This window comes from Numenius arquata, chromosome 1 (genome assembly GCF_964106895.1).
Source record: "Numenius arquata chromosome 1, bNumArq3.hap1.1, whole genome shotgun sequence".
NCBI lineage: Eukaryota > Metazoa > Chordata > Aves > Charadriiformes > Scolopacidae > Numenius > Numenius arquata.
In genome coordinates this window covers 15,725,732-15,749,297 of record NC_133576.1, presented here as the reverse complement: position 1 = coordinate 15,749,297, position 23,566 = coordinate 15,725,732, and the positions used below count along the sequence as shown (strand labels likewise).

Genomic DNA, 23,566 nt, shown 5'->3' with positions numbered 1-23,566 from the left:
GAGGGCTAAAGCAAGCAAAATTTAGCAAGCAAAATGTCCTGAACCCAGGACAGCTTCTCCATGTAAGATACAGCATTTCCTTGCTTTGAAGTCTCATCACTTGAGAAAGCTAGAAAAGGCAGTTTTGGCTCAGGAGTAAATAAGGTTACCTATGTCATCTCAAAAGACCACGTACTAAAGCAGTTGCACTTTTAAACAAAAAGGGTGCTGATGTTGTGTTCTACGTATATTTTTTTTAAATTTTTCTCATTGAGCCCTATGTTTCTGTACTCACAGCTAGTGAAACATCTGACTTGGCAAGAGACAGAGTACTACAGCAATCGGCTTCAGTGAAGTACAAAAAAATTTCCTGGAAGAACTTCAAATTTACTTTCTTATAGGAACATGTAAGATTTAGAAAATACATGGCAGTGTGTGTAACACCCAGGCCTGGAGCTACTGCTGCAACTCCACCAGGAATGCACTTTCCCTAAACTCCTGCCAATCATCATCACTTGAGCTTAAACCCCTGCACCTGCAAAACTTACAAGGCAATGTCCTTTCTTAGGAGATAGAGTTTTCCTTTAACAACTTATTACAGTTTCCTCATGCCACTTCTACTTAATGTTGCCTGGTCAGCTTGCAGGGGACAACAAATGCTTACCATTTCCTTGGATGGGTGCAGGACCTATTTTACTCTGAGTAAAATGAGCTTGTTTCTGCACCATGCACAGTCAGGTCCCTATAAGAGACCTATAAGTTTCTGCAGGGGGTCAACTTCAATGCAGTAAGCTCAGAAGGTATTCAGTGATACCAGCTCCCTGGATAACCTCCCCCTCCTGTTTGTGCTGGGGGTTGGCAGGTTGGGAAACAGAACCTAAGTCCATGTTTGTCAGACTTTCTCTGGCTTTGTGTATAAACCACAGGGACACATTCTTACCTGTGTGTACAAACATGTGCTTGACGTAGTTCTGTTTGGCGGTGAAAGTCTTGTTACAGAGAGTGCACTCGTAAGGCTTTTTTTCACCTTGCCCACCTGCTGTGCTGTGGCCCGCAGATGGGGCCAAGGGCTGTGGGGCTGGCAGCTGGGCAGTAAAGGTTGACAGGCCAGGCTGGGACACTGTCACAAACTGTGTCTGTTGGCCAGCTAAAGGCTGGGGCAGGCTGAAGAGAAAAGGCTTAGGGCCACTGCCAGCAGACTGTGTGGTGAAAAGGGCAGGCAGGTAGGTGTTGCCAGCTGTGCCAATGACCTGAGTGTTGCTGGTCAGAGTCAGTGGCATCCTCAGATTGCTGGTGAGGGTTTCTGTCTGGCGTAAGTAGATCTGTGTGGTTGGCAATGGTTGGGCAACAGTTGTGTTGACAGAAGGCTGCAAAGCCCCCTTTTCGGTGCTGTTATTGACTGTGAGCACTTTGCTGTCCATTTCAACGTCATTGCTTCTCTCTGGCGAGGAAGAGTTGGCATCTACATGCTGCTGCTGCTGCTGCGGCTGAGCGCCATCAGCAGGGACATCATTTTGATCTGCTTGAGAAGGTTCTTGCTGCCCATCCCGGCCCAAACCAGCCATAAACTGCTGCTCCATGGAATCAGGCTCAGTTCCAATGGAGGAACTGACTCCCGAGTCAAAACTCTCCCCTTTGGGCTCACTCTCAGTGCCTTCTGCTTGGTCAGTGTCCTCGGTGCATTCCTCAGACTCATTGCGCTCAAGGATCTGCACCCTCTGTTGGCCATAGTAGTCATAGTCATCCTCCATCTCCTGCTTAATATGGATGTTGCCCATCAGGGTTTGAATTCGGACAGGGCGTGGTTGCTTGCGGCAGTGTGTGGTCTCTGGAGTGGTGGAGAGGTACCGCTCCATCTGTTGCGACCGTTCGTGGATCCGGGTAATCCAGCTGGGGTCTTCCATGTGATGGTCCCTGGGGAGCCCCAGGGCTGTTTCATGGTGGCTGACCACAGCTCCACTGTAAAAGGAGCGCTCCCCACTGCCATTTTGCATGGAACAGGCATAGAGGGCCGAATAGATCCTGTCCACACTGTGCTGTGAATGGCTCTGCATATATCCAGACTCTGTGTCGGTGCTCTGCCCCGAGGTGCCTGATTCGGGGGTTCCCCTGGGTGTCTCCTGGCCAGAATCCTGAATCACCGGGTAGACCTCTCCCACATTTTGCGAGACAATCCTTGTGCACTCATCAATCACAGTCTTGATCTGCAGGATGCTGGCAGCTGTGAGGATTTGGAGGGCCTCCGACTGTGAGACCCGCAGCACCCCGCTGTACATGAAGTCAATGAGCTTTTGCACAGACTGGACTGACACCACTGAGGGGATCTCGATGTCACTGTAGCCCAGCAGCAGCTTGTCCTGGAAGAAGGGGCTGCCAGCCGCCAGCACACAACGGTGGGCGCGTAGCATGCTCCCGTGGATGCGGACCGTCACGTCACAGAAGTGGCCACGGTTGCGCTGCTCGTTGAGGGTCTCGAGCACAGAATTGCTGAAGTTGTGAAGGTTGATGCTATGAATGCGCTCTGTCATCCCCTTGCAACTGATGTTACCTGTAGCAAAGCAGGTGACAAAAAAAAAAAACACCAATGGATTGAGTCCAGTCCTCTGCAGACCCACAGTCAGGGCACTGGCGAAGGTGACTGCCCATTGGGTAAACAAAACAGATTACACTGTAGAAATTACATACAAAGGCATGGATAAGAAGACAGCATCTCTGTAAGACTAGAAGTAAACTTGCTACTCATTTGCAGAAGCTGAAGTTCTAATTTTTTGGACAAACCAGACAAAGACAGGTGTAGCTGGGCCTAAATTCCAACCACGTTCCTGGGCCTTGGACTTCCTATCAGTTTATCTGACTTTAAAAAGCCGAGAGCCAGCCAATTGTAAACACTGAGCACGTGGATTAAAGCTGGATTTTAGGCTGTTTGGATGTGGACCCATGCCAGGAAAGATCATATTCTTACTTTAATGACCCTTTACACCAAGTTGTTAATGCAAAGACTCTATATGAAAATGTGATATTGGTATTTTAAGGAATTTGGATCTTGCGTTTTACAGTACAGTTACTTGCATCAAAAAAAACCTGGCAGTCACTTTGTAAAATCAAAATCTGGTTCAAGATTTAGGCTGTAAATGTTCCTAAAATCCCACGCATAGTTTTGTCTGGGGTTGTGGTTTAGAACATTTGCTACCCAATAGTGACAAACAGTCCTCTGTAAAGAACCCAAAGCACAAAGTTAACATGAGCTGTCCCCTTCATTTTTAGCATATCCCAAGTTCTGACTGGCACCAGAATGCCATCATATAAAAACAAATGTTCTCTTGCTGTTATTTACTTGACAGAAACTGGAAAATTACAGACATTTATTCTAAGAAAGACTTTGTCTTAGTTTGGCTGAATAATCAAAATAGAGAACAGTTTAGAAAAGCACCTAACCAATTTGGGTACAGAGACAGCATATCCTTTAAAATTAACTTCTGCAAGAGACTAAAAGTAACTTCTTTATCTCTTGATCCACTTTTCCTTATCTCCATCTTGCTTGCTTGGTTTTAATGCTTTTTTGTTTCCTTTTTGTTTCCTTTCCTGGTCTTTACTCATTTTGCGACTATTTAGATTTTGATGGGCAGAAACTATGGTTTCACCTTTCAACAATAAAGAACCAACTGCCCCTTGAGTGGTAAACAAATAAAATATTATTAATACATTTTTTTCTTATAGTGTTTGTAGTACCCGCATCACCTTGGTTTCCAGAAAAGTATGCAGAGAAAAGTAATGCATAATCACCAGTAGTGTTAGAGGCACTTTGTCTTGAATATTCCTACCAAAGCTACAGCCCCTCTTGCCCCAATTACTTGTTAATGTGTGAGAATCTAAAAGTAGAAATTTGGTAGAGAAGCATGGGTAAATTAAACTAGCTTATTGTCACTGTCTGTTCTAACAGAAATATACAGAGCAAATAAATGGCATTGAAAGTGGCTTCATATACATGCCTTTTAGCCCAACTATGTCCCTCTGGTCCAGCCTAAAGGGTGGTTTACATCTCATACACAGGTAGTGGAACACTACTCACTGCAATTTGCAGGGAAATGTGGTGTCCTCCCTGCTCTGCCTTTTCCTTCTCATTTATCCACTCCTGACATCTCAAGCACCCTCTATTCTGGTGGTTCAAAGAGAAACCACCTTGGACAAAGATGGTTATTTTAATTCTCTGAAGTAGCTGAATGATAAAAGGCAAGCACAAAGGTCAGGAACTGGAAATCCTGACAGGGCCAAGCTGTCTGAAGAAGTCTGATGTCAATAGATGTAAACCAGCAAGTATCAGAAGGGTACTGATTTCCATGTGAGATTACAACACTGGAGTGATGCTCCCATAGCAGAAACAAGGAGGAAACCATTAACAGTATCATGGAGGTTGTGAATTTCATCTTTCTTGTTCATAAACTCTGCTGGAAAACCTGAGTTTCATCCTCTGATGAGACTGATCATAGGACTGGAAAACATCTTAGAAACTGGGAGAATTTCCTTCAAGGACATTGCAACTATTATTACACAAAATAATGTACAGAAAAGATGCATTCCCTCCTTCTTCCAGACAGTAATTCTCCAGGGTCCTCCTGGGCAGTTCCAGATGCTTCCCTTCCCAACATGTCAAATCACACAAGGATTCAAAATGTATTTACATAAAAAGTCAGAATCCTTGATCTGAAAGGAAGAGAACTTGGTAAAAGCCTTGTACTGGTGAGGAAAGGGTGGAAAATTAATGATATATAGATGACACCTCTTTTCAAGACCTACTGTAGGCCATGGCAAGTGATTGCATAGCTACCCATTTATCTGCATCTGCCTTTGACTGGTTGCCTATTAGTATGCCAGAAATCTTTCCATCAGTAAGTATCAATCACTACTTGGTTTGACCTTAGGACTTCCGTTTCATGCAAACCTGTCTTTAAGATGTGCTTCTGGAAAAGGGAATGACCTCTGGTTTATGTTCTGCTTTGTCAAATGAGGTATTTGGTAAGAAGAAGAAATATGCAGCAGTCTAACTCAATAAAACAAAAATCCTGCCTTGCACATGCACAAGGTGGAATATTCCACAAATACCAGAGATGCCATGGACACATCTCTTGACTTGAGCAGATGCAAAAAAATTTCACTGAATTTCACTGAATTTTTTTAGAGTTGGAAGGGACCATATAGATCATCTAGTCCAACTCCCCTGCTGAAGCAGGATTGCTTAGAGAATGCTACTCAGGACTGCATCCAGGCGGGCCTTGAAAATCTCCAAAGAAGGGGACTCCACAACCTCCCTGGGCAGCCTGTTCCAGGGCTCTGTCACCCTCACCGTGAAGAAATTCTTTCTCATATTCGAGTGGAACCTCCTATGTTCCAACTTGTGCCCGTTGCCCCTCGTCCTGTCACTGGGAACCACTGAAAAGAGTCTGGCTCCCTCCTCCTTCAACCCACCCTTGAGATACTTATAGGCATTAATAAGGTCTCCCCTCAGCCTTCTCTTCTCCAGACTAAAGAGTCCCAGCTCTCTTAGCCTTTCTTCATAAGGGAGATGCTCCAATCCCTTAATCATCTTTGTTGCCCTTCGCTGGACTCTTTCCAGTAGTTCCCTATCCCTCTTGAATTGGGGAGCTCAGAACTGGATGCAATACTCCAGTTGTGGCCTCACCAGTGCAGAGTAGAGGGGGAGAATGACTTCCCTGGACCTACTAGCCACACTCTTCCCTATGCAGCCCAGGATTCCGTTGGCCTTCCTGGCCACAAGAGCACATTGCTTGCTCATTGTCATTTTGCTGTCTACCAGGACTCCCAGATCTTTCTCTTCGGAGCTTGTCTCCAGCAGGTCCACGCCTAACCTGTATTGGTGCTTAACATTCTTATTCCCCAGGTGTAGCACCTTACACTTTTCCCTGTTGAACCTCATGAGGTTCTTCCTTGCCCAGCTCTCCAGCCTGTCCAGGTCTCTCTGGATGGCAGCACGGCCCTCTGGGGTGTCAGCCACCCCACCCAACTTGGTATCATCAGCAAACTTGCTGAGGATACACTCTGTCCCCTCGTCCAGGTCACTGATGAATATGTTGAACAGGACTGGACCAAGTATTGACCCCTGGGGGACACCGCTGGTTACAGGCCTCCAGCTTGAACCTGTTCCATTAACCATTACCCTTTGGGTCCTGTCACACAGCCAGTTCTCAATCCACCTCACTGTCCCCTCATCCAGCCCACACTTCCTTAGTTTCCCAATGAGGATGTTATGGGAGACTGTGTCAAAAGCCTTGCTGAAGTCAAGGTAGATGACATCTGCTGCCCTCCCCTCATCCAGCCAACCAATTATGGCATCATAGAAAGCTATCAGATTGGTCAAGCATGATTTACCCTTGGTAAACCCATGTTGCCCACTTCCAATAACCCCCTGCTCTTCAACTTGTTTGGAGATGACATCTAGAATGAGTCTCTCCATTACCTTCCCAGGGACGGAGGTGAGACTAACTGGTCTGTAGTTCCCAGGGTCCTCCTTCTTGCCCTTTTTGAAGACTGGTGTGATGTTGGCCTTCCTCCAGTCTTCTGGCACGTCTCCTGTTCTCCATGACTTTTCAAATATGATAGAGAGTGACCCAGCGATAACTTCTGCTAGCTCTCTCAGCACTCGCGGGTGTATCCCATCTGGGCCCATGGACTTATGAATGTCCAGTTTGGCCAAGTGGTCCAGAACCTGGTCCTCTTCTACTGAAGAAAAAACTTCCTGTCTCCATACCCTCCCCCTGGCCTCCAAGGCCAGAGGTTCATGAGGGGCAGCCTTAGCAGTGAAGACTGAAGAAAAGGCGGCATTCAGCAACTCTGCCTTCTCCATGTCTTCCACCACTAGGGTGCCCATCTCATTCCTCAGTGGGCCCACATTATCCCTAATCTTCCTTTTTCTGTTTACATACTGGAAAAAACCCTTTTTGTTGTTCTTAACTGTAGTGGCCAAGATGAGTTCAGCTTGAGCCTTGGCTCTTCTAATTTTCCCCCTGCATATCTTCACTGCTTCCTGGTATTTCTCCTTGCCTACCAGGCCGTTTTTCCAAAGATCATGAACCTTCTTTTTGTTCCTGAGCTCCAGCCAAAGCTCTCTATTTAGCCAGGCTGGTCTTCTTCCCTTCCTGCTTGATTTTTGGGACTTGGGTATGGCTCTTTCCTGCACTTTTAAGAGTGCCTCCTTGAAGTGTGACCAGCCTTCCTGGGCACCTTTGCCCTTCAGGATTGTCTCCCAAGGGACGCTTTCAACCATGCTCCTGAAGAGGCCAAAGTCTGCCCTTCGGAAGTCCAACGTGGCAGTTTTGCTGGCCCCTCGCCTTGCTTCAGCAAGCAAATCTACTTTGCTCCTGTGCACCTTGGCAGATAAAATGAATTTTGTGAGTGGAACTCTGAAAAATCCATCCTTGGGACAAATCCTTTCCAGAAAGGTGTGATGTGTACCATGAGAATGGATGACTTCTTGGCAAAATGAATTCTGCCACTTATCCACAAATCATGTACAGAAAGGAGGAAGTGCAAGGTTCATCTGGAAGTTTCAGCAGCCTTTCTCAGGTCCTAGCTGTGGGAAGCAAGAGTTGTGTAGCCACAATGCATTTGGTCATTAGCTAACTTGACCAAAACAGCCAGCTGGGGTTAATCAAGGCTAAAGAAAAGAGATCTGTATGCATTTATGAGAGTGATGTGAATATTTCTTTTATAGGAACTGATCTAGGATGCATCTTGAGGGTAGGAACCGGTCTGAAAGTCAATTGAGTCACTTCATAAAAGGCATGGAGTACATTTTGGTTGCTATTGGTATAATAGTTTTCCCTTAAAAAAAGAATCCTATGCTCATTTCTTTGCTTCTTCAAATGACATTGGAACATCTACCACTTGTTCAACTGAGAAACAATTGAAATCCACTCTTTAAGGATAAACCAAGAGGGCTGTGTGGAAGAGACATGTAACAGATGGTAAAAAAAGCTAATATAGATTTTGAGGATGTTTCTTCTAGGCCACCTTCCTTGACGTTCAACACTGAAAACTACACCTATACAGGTATCCAAAGTACAGGCAATCAAAATATTTGCAATAGTGTCAGAGATACTACTATGCAAACCACAGCAGTATAAAAGAGCAGCTTTAACAAATTCCAGAGATTGGTCTGTAGAAAATACTGCTGTCCCATGCAGCTCCTCTCCCTCTCTGCAGGAAACTACCCAGATCTAAGTTTCGTGGTTGTCCCTTACTGTATGCTGTTCTAAGCTGAAAGTCCAAAGGTGATGTTCCCCATAAAAGGTGGACTTGACAAAGCAGGTTAGATTCTAAAGTAAATGCCACATTCTGACAAAGACTACTAGAGCCTCGGACAAGCCAGAAAGTGTGTCAGCTCTTCACAAGACCCAGCTACACACGCGCACACTCACCTACTTGTCACTGCACAGAATGCCTGGCTCAGGAAAAAGACTGCTGTCTCAGGCTCTTCTCAGGCCTGCCACTCTTTTAAACTCGAGACAGTGGGAACCTTTCTGTGAAATTCAAGTGGTCTTTGTTAAGCACCCCCCCCTCCTTTTTTTTTTTGTCCAGTAAACATGATGTAGAGATCCCAATGGACTTATTCTGAGAAACTCCTGTAAAATGGTTTTGTCCCCTTTCTGTGAAGCAAGTTCTGATTGGAGGGGTATTCACAAACCATATAGGAAAGAATGGGTGTGAAAATGCAAAGGCCATTCTTACCCAGATGGGCAATGAATAGGCGTTTGCTAGTTCAAAAAAATAAAAAAAAAAAAAAAAGAAGAAAAAAGCAGGAAAAAAAAAGAAAAGAAAAAAGCCCAGACAACTACACAGATTATGCACATTTGCAATCCTCCTGGGATGCAATTTGAAGCTGGCATGGCATAAAGGTGAAACATAGTACTGTGCAACTTTGAAAAAAGCTCCGTTTGCCCATATGCAAATGTACCGATTAAACTGTCAGGCTATTCACAGAAACATGCATGGAATTCATCCTCAACTAGTAAGAAGGAGCACAACTTGGATGGGAAAGGAAAAAACTTTTGTTGTGTAATACATGACTGAGTGCTTAGATTAGTGTTTCCTTGAATCTCATCCACCCCTCCCGCTGACTTTTATGCTATGGGCATTCAAAAGAAAGTAGATTTTACCATGACAATAACAATGACAACCTCTCCAAGTACAGTACCAAAGGGGAAGGCAATGGCAGAAGGAAACAGCAGGCAGTGCATTCCTGGAAGATGCTACAGAAAACGTGGAAGTGCAGCAGTGAGGTACATCAAGCATGGCTTGAAGGCATTTTTCTATTTGCCAAAGCTACCATACATACACCCACATAAAGCTAGAAAGGTATGACTTGCAAAGGGAATTTTTTTGTTTGCCAAAAACATAAAAAATGATCCCAGCAAACACATGATGTAGTAGAGCTACAAAGACGTATGGAATACTGAAAACCATAAGTCGCACACAAATGGCCACATTGTACGTTTTAAAGTGTATTTAGTGAGGGTTTTTTTTCTACAGCCGCTAGATGTCCCTTTCTGCAAAGTCAATGCTTACAGCTTTAATGCTCATAACTGAAAGATGTCACAGAATTTGATTTTCTCTAGTGTCCTTTAAAAGCACAGTATCTCAAAGCTCATTGCACAGTAATGACTACCATTTCTAGAAACATGGTGATGATGAAACCACCACAGCTACTGCAACTAAGCAGTAGCTCAGTGCATACCCTTCACCTGAAGCAAAACTGCCTAGGACACCCAAATCCAAGCTCTTTTTGGAAACTTACTGTGTGGTCTTTCCCAGGAATAACTAGCAGAGTGAACCCCAAAGGCTCTGTCTTGCTTTTATACTTATGGGGCAAAGAGAATAATCATCTTATAGCCTTGAGTATTAGTAGGCTTGCTGAGACAGATATAGGTTGTTTTTTGCCTCAATTTTCTGCAGTAGCATTTAGAAAATTGTTTGGCAACCCATCTCACTGATACTTAGACAAGATTAACTAGAACTAGCCTGATATTGTTGCCTAGTTTGTCTTCCTGACAAGCTTCTCAGGCCTTGCGTTGAGAAGAATACACACTTTGAGAGACAGTAGAAAAGTTGGAGGTGTTATATCTCATATAGAATATTACATCTTTATATTCTTATCATCAAAATGACAAGTGCCTCCCTATACGGAAGAACACCCTGAGCTCAGTCAAAGATGTGGAAGGTAGAATTGGTAGGCTTTCCTCCTGCTTCTGGAGCTGTTTCTCTGTGCATCTGTAATCCAGCCAGTAGTTCCTGGGAGCATCGCAAACCTAAGTAACCTGCTGCTGGAGACAAGCATTATCATCTACTCCTTATTCTCTTCCTCTACCATGCGTAGTTTTGGAAATATCCAGTCCTTGGTCTCCACATCAAGTGTTGGATGACCACTGCCTGCTGGCTGTATCAAAAGGATGCATTAGGTTCTTCAGACAGTCACCTAGTCTATTCCTTTTCCTCATGTTGGGAACAATTTACCTACACTATCTCTTCAGATATTTGTCTAACGTTTGAAAAAAACAACGTGGGCATGTTCACTCCCTCCCCAGACAGACTGTCTACTATCTTTATAGCAAGAAAATTTTCCTAGTATTTAACTTTGAAATCAATAACTCATCCTTTCCTCCAGCAGACACAGAGAACTATTGACCACTTTCCTCTTTATAGCACTCTCTCATATATTAGAAGGTGCCCCACTTTACTTCTTTAGACCTATCTTTTCTAGAAAATACAAACTCAGGTCTCCCAGTCACTGTCACTGGTTATATGTACTCTCCTCATTCTTATCTTCTTCTGTCTTCTGTCCAGTTTGTCCTTCTTACACTTAAAATGCAGTGCCCTAAAGTGAAAAAAAAACTTCAGCTGAGTGAGATGAATGAAACAGTTGCCTGAGACACTTCATATATGAAACACTTTAAAGAACTTACAGAATAAATAAAACCAAGCAAATGAAGCACTGTTACCAAAACAAAACTCTACAGATTTTCCTTAAGAAAGGCATCTCTCAGGAAAGAATCCTTAATTTGGAATTAAAATCTCAACTCTTACATAAACATGGCAGTTCAGTTGAAATATAGCATTTCCATCATAACGTGTGAAAACCACTATAGCCCCACAATTTCCATACAGAGTTTTCTCATTTCCATACATTAGTGTCCCCCATTCCAAACTTAGCACCATAACCATGGGTGCTTTCTTCAGCTCCAATGCCCTGATTTATCCCTAGTGATGAAGTTTTATTTTCTGTTGTTCTCAAGTTAGTTGCTCTAAAATAAACCTGGATTAACAGAGCAAAAATTCATACCTAGTGTTTCCATACACAAAATTAGTCCTGCATCAGGTTCCAACTCTCTGGGACCAAATTTAGTGCAGCATCATTTTTTCCACTCAAGAAGTGACTTGAATTCAAACCCTGAAAACCTGATATCGGTTGACTTCTCAGTATATGTCAATGATGCTTAGAGAGGCCGATTTAGCCAATCCTGCTCAGACTGATTCTCCTGAATATTTGGCCTCATTCTGAGCAGGGGCCTGCAAGAGGAAAAGCTTGTATGAAGTTTCAGGAACACAGAAGAACATTTGTATCCTCAGCAGGAGATCTGACCAGGAGCAGCCCTTGCTTTCTGTTGCTTTAAAGGTTTGCTGGATTTTTCACCCAATCATCTGCTTGAACATCTTGAAAATCAGTATCTCCTTCTATAATATCTATCCAAAACAAACACCAGATGACACTACACGAATTGCCCTAACCCCACCAGATTGTTGTTAGAATCAAAATATGTAGCAGTCTACATTTAACAGGAAGTACTGTATTTTTACCAGCACAACATCTATTAATGTGTCAGTAATACACTCTATGGAAGAAAGAATCACTGCATTCTGAAAGCTGTCAAACTTCTCTAAATTTCATAGTCTAATAACTACGTTTATTTGAAAGACAGAAATGCATGCACACACAAACACAACCTTATTCTCTAAGGAGCAAACATATCGAGTAGATGGCTAATAAGAAAGAGTTTGCTTAAACTTTGTTCAGGAGACAGGTTTTTTCTGCAGACTACAGAATGTTCAGCAAATTTCCTATGGACAATTTATTGAGTTAATTGCCCTGTCCTGTTCAGCATGTACCTAATGACGAATATCCATTTTACATAAAACTGTACACTAAACCATAGGTGTTCTGTACATAAAGATTATTTCTATATCCTGTGGCCATAACTTCCTAATGTCAAGCATAGAAGCTTCTATTTCAGCCTACATGCTTGGGGAGCAGGCAGTCAATCATCTTCCTTTGCTTCACCTGAAAGTCTGAGGGAGGAGTCTGTCAGCACTAATCCTGTTTTCTCTACAATCTGCAGGCAGCAATGTTTGTGCCTCAGTTTGTTTCATGTGTAGAACAAGGACAGCATCACGCACCCAGTTCCACAGGACTGCCCACCTTAATTAATCTTACATTGTTTTGTATTCCTTGGATAAAGAACATTACAAAAAGATCAAGAATTAACTCCATAAGTGTCTTCAAATTTTGTTGTCCAGGCTTACAAAAATGAAGCTTCCTCTCACACTACTGTAGTGCCTTGATTCCTTATACCTCCTTATGGTAAGCATCCTTCTTAAAACTATAAAACAGCAGGTAAAAGCTAGCTGCAATTCATAGCAATCTGGTGACCAAGGACTTCAAAGTGTTACAGCACATTCACCTATTTTTAGGTTAAAGAAATACTCCATTTTTTCGCCAGAGCATTTACTTTTCCCACTTTCACTCCAGCTCATATTCTTGCTATTTTAGGAACTCCAAAGATACTTTAGAGTAAAGAGGGTATACTCAAAAGCCATTCTCATTCCCATGCACATATTTGGAGACCGGTCCAATATACCTCCACTATAAACACTGGCAAATGTACACACACTCTGTTTCTCTCAGTTCCTTGCTCAGCCCTTGTCTGCAGACCTTCTGCTGCTACAGCCATGCCCCCATATCCCTAGCATAGACACAGACTACATTGATGGGGGATGCTTCTCCAACACCTCCAAGCAACATATACTACATTAACAGAAGAACCACTGGAGCTGTTGTCACAGCTGCATTAATGGGGGTTTCAATCAGGCTGGCCATACCATTACAAGGTTGTTAATTCCTGTGCCACGGCCAGCTAAAGATCACCAAATAGCATTTTAATGCTCTTTTTTAAAACCTAAAGGGAGAAAACTGTTTGTACAACTGCCTGCTTGTAACTGGAAACAGAGAAAACACGTGGCCACACGATGGCACTATTTCCTAGGAAGAGAAAGGAGGCTGTGCTCATCCCTCCTTTAGTAGGGAACATTTTCATGTTCTACATGAAAACTGTTTCAACCGCGCTCGCTTGCTCCCAGAGAGCTCACGCACAATCCTGCCAAGCCCCAGCATGGCCCAACTGTTTTAATTGGCTATAAGTTTACGGCAGTTTGGCTCTTTGAAAATAGAGGTGCATCTATTGCTAGTTTTTCTTCACAGTGCCAGGTGCCGTTGCTCAAAAGGGGCATGCCGCACTAGTAGGCTTACACCAAGAGAGCCACTGAACAGGGAAGAGATTAGATGGGTCAGAAATGCCAGTGAAGTTACGGTGTGAACGCTCCCCACTCAAACAAAGAACAGGGGGACACTTCTTGGAAACAGAAAGACTAAACTTTCAGAAAAATATCGGCAAACAAGGTGATTTATTTTGCTATTCTGTGGTCCTGATTGAAAGCTTACTGTAGTCATCAAGAATGTCTTCACCTGGGTATTCTTAAGGTATATCTTTTAGGGATCTTGTTTAAATCCCAATAGCGTATTTCAGACTGAATACTCATCAGGTAAGTGAACAGGGATTGCTTTTGGTCATCCCGCTGTGGTGGGCTGTATAAACTCACTATATCCTCTCTCAGAAACATTGTTTAGGGAGGAGAAGGGACTGGAGTTGGAGATGGGAGCTGAGTCTGGAGGAGGAATGAATTAAAAGGATAACAGGTGCAAATATATTAAAACATGTCTCCAAAAGAGACAATTGCTATTCCATGAACTCTTTCACGTTTGCCCTGCATTGTTAGGTTTTTCCCCGAGGCAGAAAGACAAGACGGAAAAGCTTATCAGTTTGAGTGTGGTTAAATACAGTAAGCCTGAAAGCCTGTGGGCTTTGTTTAAAAGGAAAATATAGATTAAAACCTCTTAAGATAATTACCTGTTTAGAAGGTTTCTATTCAAGCTAGAATCCTCTACAGGGAGTGTTTGTAGCAGTCTGTTAGGAAAAGGGTGCAGTCAGAAATGGTTGACTTTTGTGGGAGAGCTGCTGCCTGTGGAAGAGCACTGCTTATACCCTTCATGTTTCCAGAGAAAGGCCTTTCAATGTAGAATATTCTGTTCTGGTCACAGAACTACTGGTTGATGGGAGAAACAAGGAATGTATGAAAAACTGTAAATGCCAGTCCTCAAGGCTGGGAAAAGGATGCTTTTATCTATTCCAGTGTCTGTGTCTCAGCCCTGAGTACAGGAAAGTGATCACATGGAAATGCTAGATTTTATTTGGTTATTTTTTCCATTTATCTTTTTTATCTATTGGTGAAAGGGTAATTGTTAACTAGTACAACTGGGTGCTTTGGTGAATATTTCAACTTAGAAACACTGTGAGACAGATATTCATACTGTTTTGGACTGTGGCTTCTTTATTTTGAGTTTATAGGATGAGTGTTCAGGCCTGCTTATAATTCAGAATTAAGTATCAGTGGGAAACAGCACATGCTCATGTCAACGATGCTGAAGGCCATAGGGAAAATTTCTGTCCTCAGTGAGACCTCTGCAATTCCTGGAAGCAGATTTATTTCCAAAGTCACCTACTTAGTTTCTATAAGAAGAAAAATGTATGGCAGAATGCTTTAAACTAATAAATGAAGGAAATAAACAAGAACACAGCATTCATGGGTGGCTTGGTATCATCAGATGGATCTGTAGCATTAAATGGACATTGTCAGTTCTAATGCTTTTTTGTTTTTCGCCACACAGGGAAAAGGCCCTGGAATTACATGTGTACACAAGCATAGAGTCACCAACAGGTGATACTAATACAATGTATGAGAGTTATTTCTCAGGTCTGCCTTCAGGCACATTCTACCCTCTATTCAGCCAAAAACATTAGAGACAGCATCTGTGAGTTTCACTTTTGAATACAGGGAACATGTCCTGGTTTGAAATGCTGCATAGGATCAAAGCACAAGATACTTTTGTTAAAGTGACATGGTTGCACACACAGGCATGAAGCTGTGGGGAGAAGTCCCTTGCTCTGTTTTTATTTCCTCTATCATACCCCTTTTCACACAAAAATTGCTACTTTGTGGTTTTTTCTCTATCTGTGTAACATCAATAAATTACACGTTATCACTCCTATCATCTAGTTATAAAGAGCCTTTCAAGATTTTTAATAGATGCACAATATTGCTACAGTTACATTTTCACTGGTTAAGAACTCAAAAATAGCTGTTGTGAGATTACTCTTAATTTATACTACTTCTCTCTTGTGGGCTTTCAAGAAGAAGCATTTCACCACATGTCACAGATTGATACAGAGTATATATTGCGCATCCCAGCTGGGCAGAGATCCTTTCACTGCTTAACACAACAAAGCTGGGATGAGTAGGGGTTCTAGGATTTTTTTTATCATTTTTCATAGGTGCAGTTAATTCCTCAAGGAGCTATTTGTGCTGACAGATTAACTAAAGATCTTGAATTCTCTTTATATTCCAGTTCCTGAGCGGTAGATATGTAAGACTAGATCTCATGTTATTTTAGCCCCGTAAATGACTCCATGGACAATGAGAAGAGTCACAGAAACATAAATGAAAAGATGGTGCAATGGCGTTCCTTCTAGAAACAATAATAATTGGCATCCTCGGGAACCCAAAGGTACAGTGCCAGCCAGAACACATTGCTGTGGTCTGCGTGCAGCAGGCTGTGAGGCAAATACCCTGATGCAAATGAAGGAGTTCAGTGGCACTCCAATGGCTTACAGCTGACTTCCACCTATGGAGTGGATGAAAGACCACATTTCCTGTGGAAATACAATGATTTTCTCCCACAGCATCCCCTAGCACACTTCATAAACATTAGTAGGCGGTATTAAACAGTACCTTGGTTTTATGTTTCAGGTTCTCTGCCGCTACCACGTTAAGGCTTCACTTCAAAAATGCTTTTAATGAAAGAGCTCTCTTTGTTCATCTGAGAACAATACAAGAATTGTTTTGGTTTTCTCTCATTCGAATGCTGCTCTGGCCCTACCTTGTTCTAAAGTTGAGTGGGATCGCAGCACAAAGATTACATGGCTATTCTACTATAGGTAAACAAGAGAAAAGAGGAGAAAGTGACCATGGAAGCTTAGATGAAAAGAGCAAAAAGCTCCAACGCTAGACAGTTCACAGCAATGAAAAGTAACAGAAGGTGACAGAGTCTATTTTTACACCTGTAACTTTGGAGTTGTGTAGTTGCAACAAACCAGGCAACTAATGCACCAGTCAATGTTTCTCAAAGCATGGAAGGTGCCTCTCTATAGCATGCAAAGGACAAACCAATAGAGATGTAAGCATTGAGTTATGCGGGTTTTTAACAACACACAGCAGGAAAAAAAGGAGATGTAGATGTAGCTGCTTTAGTTCCCTTCAAGTAAGAGTCACCTGTCAAACACTGGAAAATCTTTTATGTTTGACTCTGCTACATGAAGTGACCCTCTCCAGACCATGTGAGGGAAACAGTACATTTGGTTTAGTCTTCTCACCCAATTAGGACAGAGGAGATGACAGCAGTTGCATGCATGGTTAAGACATGAAACAACAATGATTGGCATAATTATGTTTGACGTCCTTCAAGCAGATCATATAAAGTGGCAATTTTGGTATGTGAAACTTCAGGAGGAACAACTATTAAAAGGAAAAAAAGAAGAGGAAGATAGTCAAAAAGCATCTGAAAGGAAAAGATACGGAATTAAAATCCGTAAGATCAGCAGGGAGATGGCATTAATAATACTTTATTAGAGTCCATATGCATAACCAAGGACAAAAGCAAAAATATAAGGAAGTAGAAAATGCTACAAGGTTAAATAACAAGGTATAAGAGTTCATTAAAGCTGAAAATGTATCCTTCCAAACATGGAAATCAACCCCAAGTGACACTAATAGAACTGTGCATAAACTGTAGCAGGCTAAATGTAAAACAAAGATTAGGTAGGGTGAAGAGGAAATCTAAAGAAAAAATGACAAAAGGTAGAAAGACAAATACTGTAATTATTTGTCTTTAACACAAACACATCAGACAGAGAAAGTTTACATGGCAATGACCGGTACCTAAGAAGTGCTGTAGGTTACGTGCATTGACAGATTAAGTAGGCAAGGAGCAGACTCAGTGGGTTAGCTAGACTACTGATCTACGAAAGCAGTAAAGGTAATCAAAGAGGTTACAGAAATTCTGCAGTGGAATTGACATTATTGCTTTAGTTTTCAGAATGGAGGATGATGGAAAAAGGTAAGCGAGCTCAATGGGGAGAAGAGGAAAGCACTTGTTCTGGAGACTGTTACTAAAAAAACATCCAAAGCCACATATGAAAACAAACAAACAAACAAATCCCAAATAACAAGAGTACTAGAACTTCTGAATACGTTGAACAGTGACAGATAGCTGTATAGCATTCACTGGTCACTCACTTAATGAGTGAAGGAGTTGAAACGCTCATGCAATATAGAAGGGAAGGATTTACTGGAGGACTCACAACCTAAAGAATAGTAATAAAAATCTATGGGGGGCAGACTGAAGACAGGAACAGGTAAACTCAGAAACAGACTGCAGATACCTTACTGGACAATTACAGTGTGTCTCAGTGGCTGCAGCATGACTTAAAAACAGAAATATCACAGTATTATCAACTCAGTCACCTCAAAATCTTAAGAATGGAAGCTATGGGACTGTAAAGAGCAGTAAGAATTTTTATCCTTTTCTCTGGTACTTAAAAAGAATAGATACACAGGGGACATATCTTCAAGTTCTCCCCTGAAATCATGAAAGCTAGAAACTTGCACAGCTGTTTTAAACCAAAGCTGAAATTATGCATGTTATCACTGAGAGTTCTCAAAATGGGGAACAGTAAGAAAGGCACTGAATACCACAATTGACAACCTAGCATCAAGCCAGTATTACAGGGTCATCAAATAAGAGAATCAACATTTAGCATAATTAGACAAATTTTCAAAAGCATCTATGTGTTATAAATGTGATTTATGCATCAGTGAAACTTAGGCTCCAAAGTCACACAGTTTCTTCTGAAAACATACTCACTGACTTCATAACTGAAGTACCATATGCTATTAGTCATTTCTCATGAGAAGAAAAGCCCGAGAGACCAACCTGACAAAACTCACTTAGTGTACTGATTAGGAATATAGAGACCAGCTCCTATCAGTAGTACAACATTTTACACCACCAATTCTTCAGTGTATCGTGATGGCTTTTTCAACAAAGGCAGGGTGAGCGCAGCTTATAGTTTTACATACCTGTGCTTGTACTTAATTCTGTCTCTACACAATTCCAGCAACATATATCTCCTTCCACGAAAACATGAGTCATTTCTGGCTGATATTTCTTTGATAATCTTACAAACAGAAATATAAACCTACAGGACATAGAAACCACTTATGGCTGTTAAAAAAAGAAGCATTTACTAAACAAAACTTCAAATGTTCTGCAAGACAAAAGTATAATTAAGTGTTGTGACATCAGTACTTGAGAACTATGGATATCCTTCCTTTCAGTTTAGCTTGCTACAGAAAAGGTCTGTATCATTATTACTGTATCATCTAAAATAGATATCTAAACATACGTAATTTCTTAGGTCACTAAAAACAAGCTAAAAATACTCAGTATTAGCTAACACATACCACATGTAGATTAGCAAAAATACAGACGAAATTACTATAGACATACTGCCTGCCTCTGAAAACAAGGAAGCTGATAAGAGGAGCCCCCCTCCTCCCCTCTGATCTTAGATATCATTTGAAAGCTCCAGAGCAGTTCATAAGGAATTACAGTCACAAATTTCCAGAGGGAAGACCATAAGGGCTTGTAACCATTCTCTTCCTGCCACAGAACCTCAAAGAGAAACACTGGAAACCTAAATCAGAAAGATGAGGCCCAACCACCTTCAGTTCCACCTAGCCTCTGTATTGGCCCCAGGCAAACTAAACTTGTTGACTCATGGGAAGGGAATGATGGGTTCCCCTAGCTGCTCACGAACATGAAAACCCAGTTTCCACATCCACTACCAATGCTCTGTGGAGTTCAGGAACCTTGTGAGGTTCCCTCTCTGCCTTTCCCCATTATGCTGGAAGGCTATCAAGCTACAAAGATCAGAACTTAGAAGGAGAAAAAGAAAACAGACTGCCTCAAAGTTCCCATCCTGTGAAAGCTAAAAAATGCTGGAACTGGACCAAGTCACCCACATCACTTGTATGGGCAAAGGGTTCAGATGTGGTCCATGACCAACAGTTTTTATAAAATGCATTCTATTTAATGCATAAAAACTCCTCAGTCCCTTGCTAAAACATATGTTTATGACGTCCTTCCCCATCTCAATGCCTTGCCAATAATTGTTTCATGGATTTTTCAAAAATTACCTATGCCTCACTTTCCTCCTCAAGTTTCCTTCCCTACCAGAATCTCAGGTCTCTGCAAGAATTTTGTGTTCTCTAAAATCAGAAAAATTGCTTCAGCAGTTTTTCCAATGATTGTCCAACCTGCCTCTCAGTCCCATGCAAACTCCTTGCAAAGATGTTGCTTTTCCCTTGTCTGGAACAAACTCCTTCACAGATGGACCATCCAATGTCTAAGAATAACTCTTATAACTATCAATAGAGACAAAGAGATTCAGTTGCACTGTTCCCATGGGATTCCTTTGAGTTTGGACACATCTGTTAAGATGCATACATCAGAGCTTGAATGAAGTTTTTGTCTGATTGTATCTCTGAGAACTCGTGAAAGTTTCTGCCAAAATGATCTTATCTCTTGGCACTTGCAAAACATACATAGTTATAGATGCTTTCTGAAGGGCTCCTGAAGTAAGTGGCCTATACAGACCAAATCAGTTTAAATACAGCCAAGTCCTGATGACTTCCTTCCCTCTCAGCAAAATCTTTAGAAGCTTTATCTGAGGCAGTTCAGCCTTCAAACTAGGACCCTACCAACTTTGTCCATTCTCTATCTATAAGAAAGAAAGTATGAGGAAAACTGCAAATAGCACCAAATCTCATATGCTTTCCTTTACTTCCTTGTAACCTTTCCATGTTTCCATGCTTGTCCCTGTAGCTTTTTGCACAAACACCTTTTGTCTGGGTAAGCAGCTACATCTGTTTGTGACAGCTGAGTAGCTAGAGGTACAACTCATTTGGAGCTCTATCAGCTCACTCTATGACTTAATTCTGAATTAATTCGAAGTGGTACTTTTTATCTGCCAAGCCCTAGATGAAAACAGCTACCTCAGGAAGCACCTCTTCCTCTAACTTGTTTCTCCAATGGCATTGCGTGAGTTAGCATTTCCCAAGACTGAAAGAGATGGGAACTGGACACAGTGCCTCCTAGGTTCTGGATTTTGCTTCAAAAGTTCATCTGTGCTGGAAATACATCATAATATTCAAATGCAGAAATCTAGGACCCAATCCTACAAGGGTCAGAAGTAATGCAATTTCATTGGGAATAAGCAGCATCAGAAACAGCATGTAGAATGTACTACACAATAGAATTAAGCCCTAAATGAAGTTGTGCATCACATATGACTTTACTCAGATTTTTCTGCTAAGTACTCAATTCAGTAAGACTGGCATTCAAACTACTGCTTAGGCTTTCTTCACCTCTGCCTTTTACAGTTGAGGAGCAGATGGCTATCACAGAGTTTTTATTTCCTATGCTTGGAAAAACTATTTTGATCTGAATCATTCCAAAAGCACCCTGATTTTTTAGAGTAGATTGGCTTCTGAATATTTCTCATAATAAATATGTGGTGTTGTTTTCTGCCAAGCACTAGTGACTGTGCATGCAAAATGGTCAGTGAAGATTTCAAACTGATTTGAATAGGTGGCCCATAAAATCCAAGTCTTTTTTCCAGATTCATGAATGAAGGCTTATGGAACCATCTGTACATCAGTGAATTTTTCCAAGAATTGATATACCCTACCATGCTGACTCTTTCTGGGTGTCTCTGATATTTTCAACAAAAATTCTTCTCAAATTTCCTGTCTAATCCTAGTTTTTAAGTATTTTTAAATTATTTACCATCCGCTAGAAAACTTCCCACCAGAATGAAGAATGTTCTTTGAAAATAAAATATAACCTGCCCATTTGTGGCAGCAGAGGCAGTATGGTGGTCTGGGCAAGGGAGAAGAAGCAATGTTGTAATGTCTAGAAGGTAGAGAGAAGGACAGGAAGTGCTGCTGGCCCAAAGAAGTAAAGCATCACCACAGGTCCAAAAGTTGAGAGGCAAAAAGACGTGGCAATGTAGCTCTGAGAGGAGGGGAAGAGAAGGACAAAGGGAGGGATTCTAGGGTGAGGGGAAAGTATCGGTCTAAAAGGTAGGGGAGGCAAGAGGTAAGAAAGGGTTTGTAATGATAGGAAAGCCCTTTTTTAAATGTTGGGAGTCACAAATATTAAGCTCTTGGGTTAATTAGTGTATTGCAGCAAGAAGGATTGAGGCAATATTAAAAAGAATACCACATAACACAGGAGATAGCTATAGTAAATATGCAGTAATTATTCATCATGCCTTGTTTTTAGTTCATGTGAGAAACTGGCATTGCTATTTTGTAAGGGTGTGCCAAACGCTAATTATATGCATACTGCCCCGAACAAATACAGCCTGATAAAGGTTATAATCCATCGTAAACAATGGAAGTTTTTCCATTAGTTTCAAAGCACATGGAATCAACTAGCAGAAATCAACACTACAAGACGTCTTAGCATTTCTTTAATTTCTGCAGGACTCTAACTGTATTTTGGGAACTAAATTTCAACAATTCCTGAGATAGGACAAAATTAATGCTGAAATTATTATTAAACTTCTTTTCTGAAAAGAACGTCAGTGTGAAAAGAGCATCTAACCTTGGTTTGCAGCTTATTCATAGCGGTATTGTGAATTTAGTAGGAATGGAAGGTGATTTGGGGACATTAAAAACTTTGGGGTCTAAAAGACTCTGTTTGTCCACAGAACAGGTGGAGCATGAAGAGCAGCAGGCTCCACCTCCCCTTACTGCCCTCTGCCAATATTCCTCACCCCTGAACTTGGCCACCTCAGAAATCAAAAGCAGGAGTTCATTCTCCAAGTTCCCTACAACCCCTGCTGGCCTCTGTCCTAAGGTTGCTTTCATGGGTCTCCATTCGTACTGTCAAAAAACATCAGTGTGAGGTTTCAAATCCCATTTACTAATGAACTCCTTCATCTTTGTGAATGGGATAAAGGGATTCTTTGTTTGAAAATAAGGATTATTTTTTCCTGTTGTTCTGCTCATTTTTTTGCATCTTTTCACAAGCTTTTTGTTTTCAGAAAACATTACAAGACAAAACTGTACCCCAGTTTTGACAAAGACCCTGACATCTCCAATTTGAAGAGAATTCTTTTATATACTAAATTGCATGCTGCCTGCTGCTCAATTGTTTCACATCTCTTTCTTCTCCCCAAATCACCAGGTGAGATTTGGGAAAGTCTCCCCAATGTTTACCAGCTCTATTAAAATCAAGATCTCTAGAAGAAGCTCATAATGAATAAAGTCAGAAGGCAACAGGAATGAATTGCAGCTAAAGTGATTTTGATAGAGATGATCCATATAACCCGTCTGCTTCCAAGCTTGGCCCTGAGGCAGGATTTTTAAATTAAAAAAGAAAAGGATATACATACTTTTTAATCTGATTTTTTACTGTCATGCCCTGATTTTTTTATAGTCCTTTGCAAAACCTGGTTGGCTTCTGAGCTCTTGAAACCTGGTGTCATCATCGTTCTTTCTCCTTTTTTCCCCCTTGTAAATTTTACAACATCCTAAAACCACCACAGAAAAGGTAAACTATATATTCTAAAACTAGTGGATGGTGAGGTTCACATCACCCTGCAAATTCTTGCCCAAGAGCCTTCCAGCCTGTGAAACGACGGTTTTGAAGAGCTGACAGGGTAAGTTCTGACTTTCTAAAATCCAGTTTTAATCATTCTCTCCTTTATTTTTTGTATTTTTTGGCAAAATGGAAAAGAACATTTTTAAAAGGCCAATTAGCCCATGCTGAGTAATCTGAAAGTGAATGCACTCAAAACAAGGGCCTGAATCTGGTACCACATGTCTACCAAGATTTTCCAGACTCTCACAGACTGATCCTCTCCACAAAACAATCTCCTCTTTCTTCGTGGGAATCCTTTACAATCCTGGGTGTCAGAGCCAGACACTTGTTTTCTCCCACTGCAATACAGCATAGGCTGAAAATCCCCAGTCAGTAGATACGCTTGGGTAATGAGAAGCA

The 23,566-nt window shown here is 41.6% G+C and overlaps 1 protein-coding gene across 2 annotated transcripts in view; it reads right to left on the bottom strand.

Annotated features, from left to right (window-relative positions):
* Positions 1–23,566, bottom strand: part of ZBTB20 (zinc finger and BTB domain containing 20) — a 168,375-nt gene that overhangs the window by 4,504 nt on the left and 140,305 nt on the right. For both annotated transcript variants that reach the window (XM_074148599.1, XM_074148608.1), the window contains one exon: positions 920–2,527. In XM_074148599.1, the coding sequence (XP_074004700.1) occupies positions 920–2,507 (1,588 nt within the window). In that variant the 5' untranslated portion in view covers positions 2,508–2,527. The remainder of the gene's footprint in view (positions 1–919; positions 2,528–23,566) is intronic.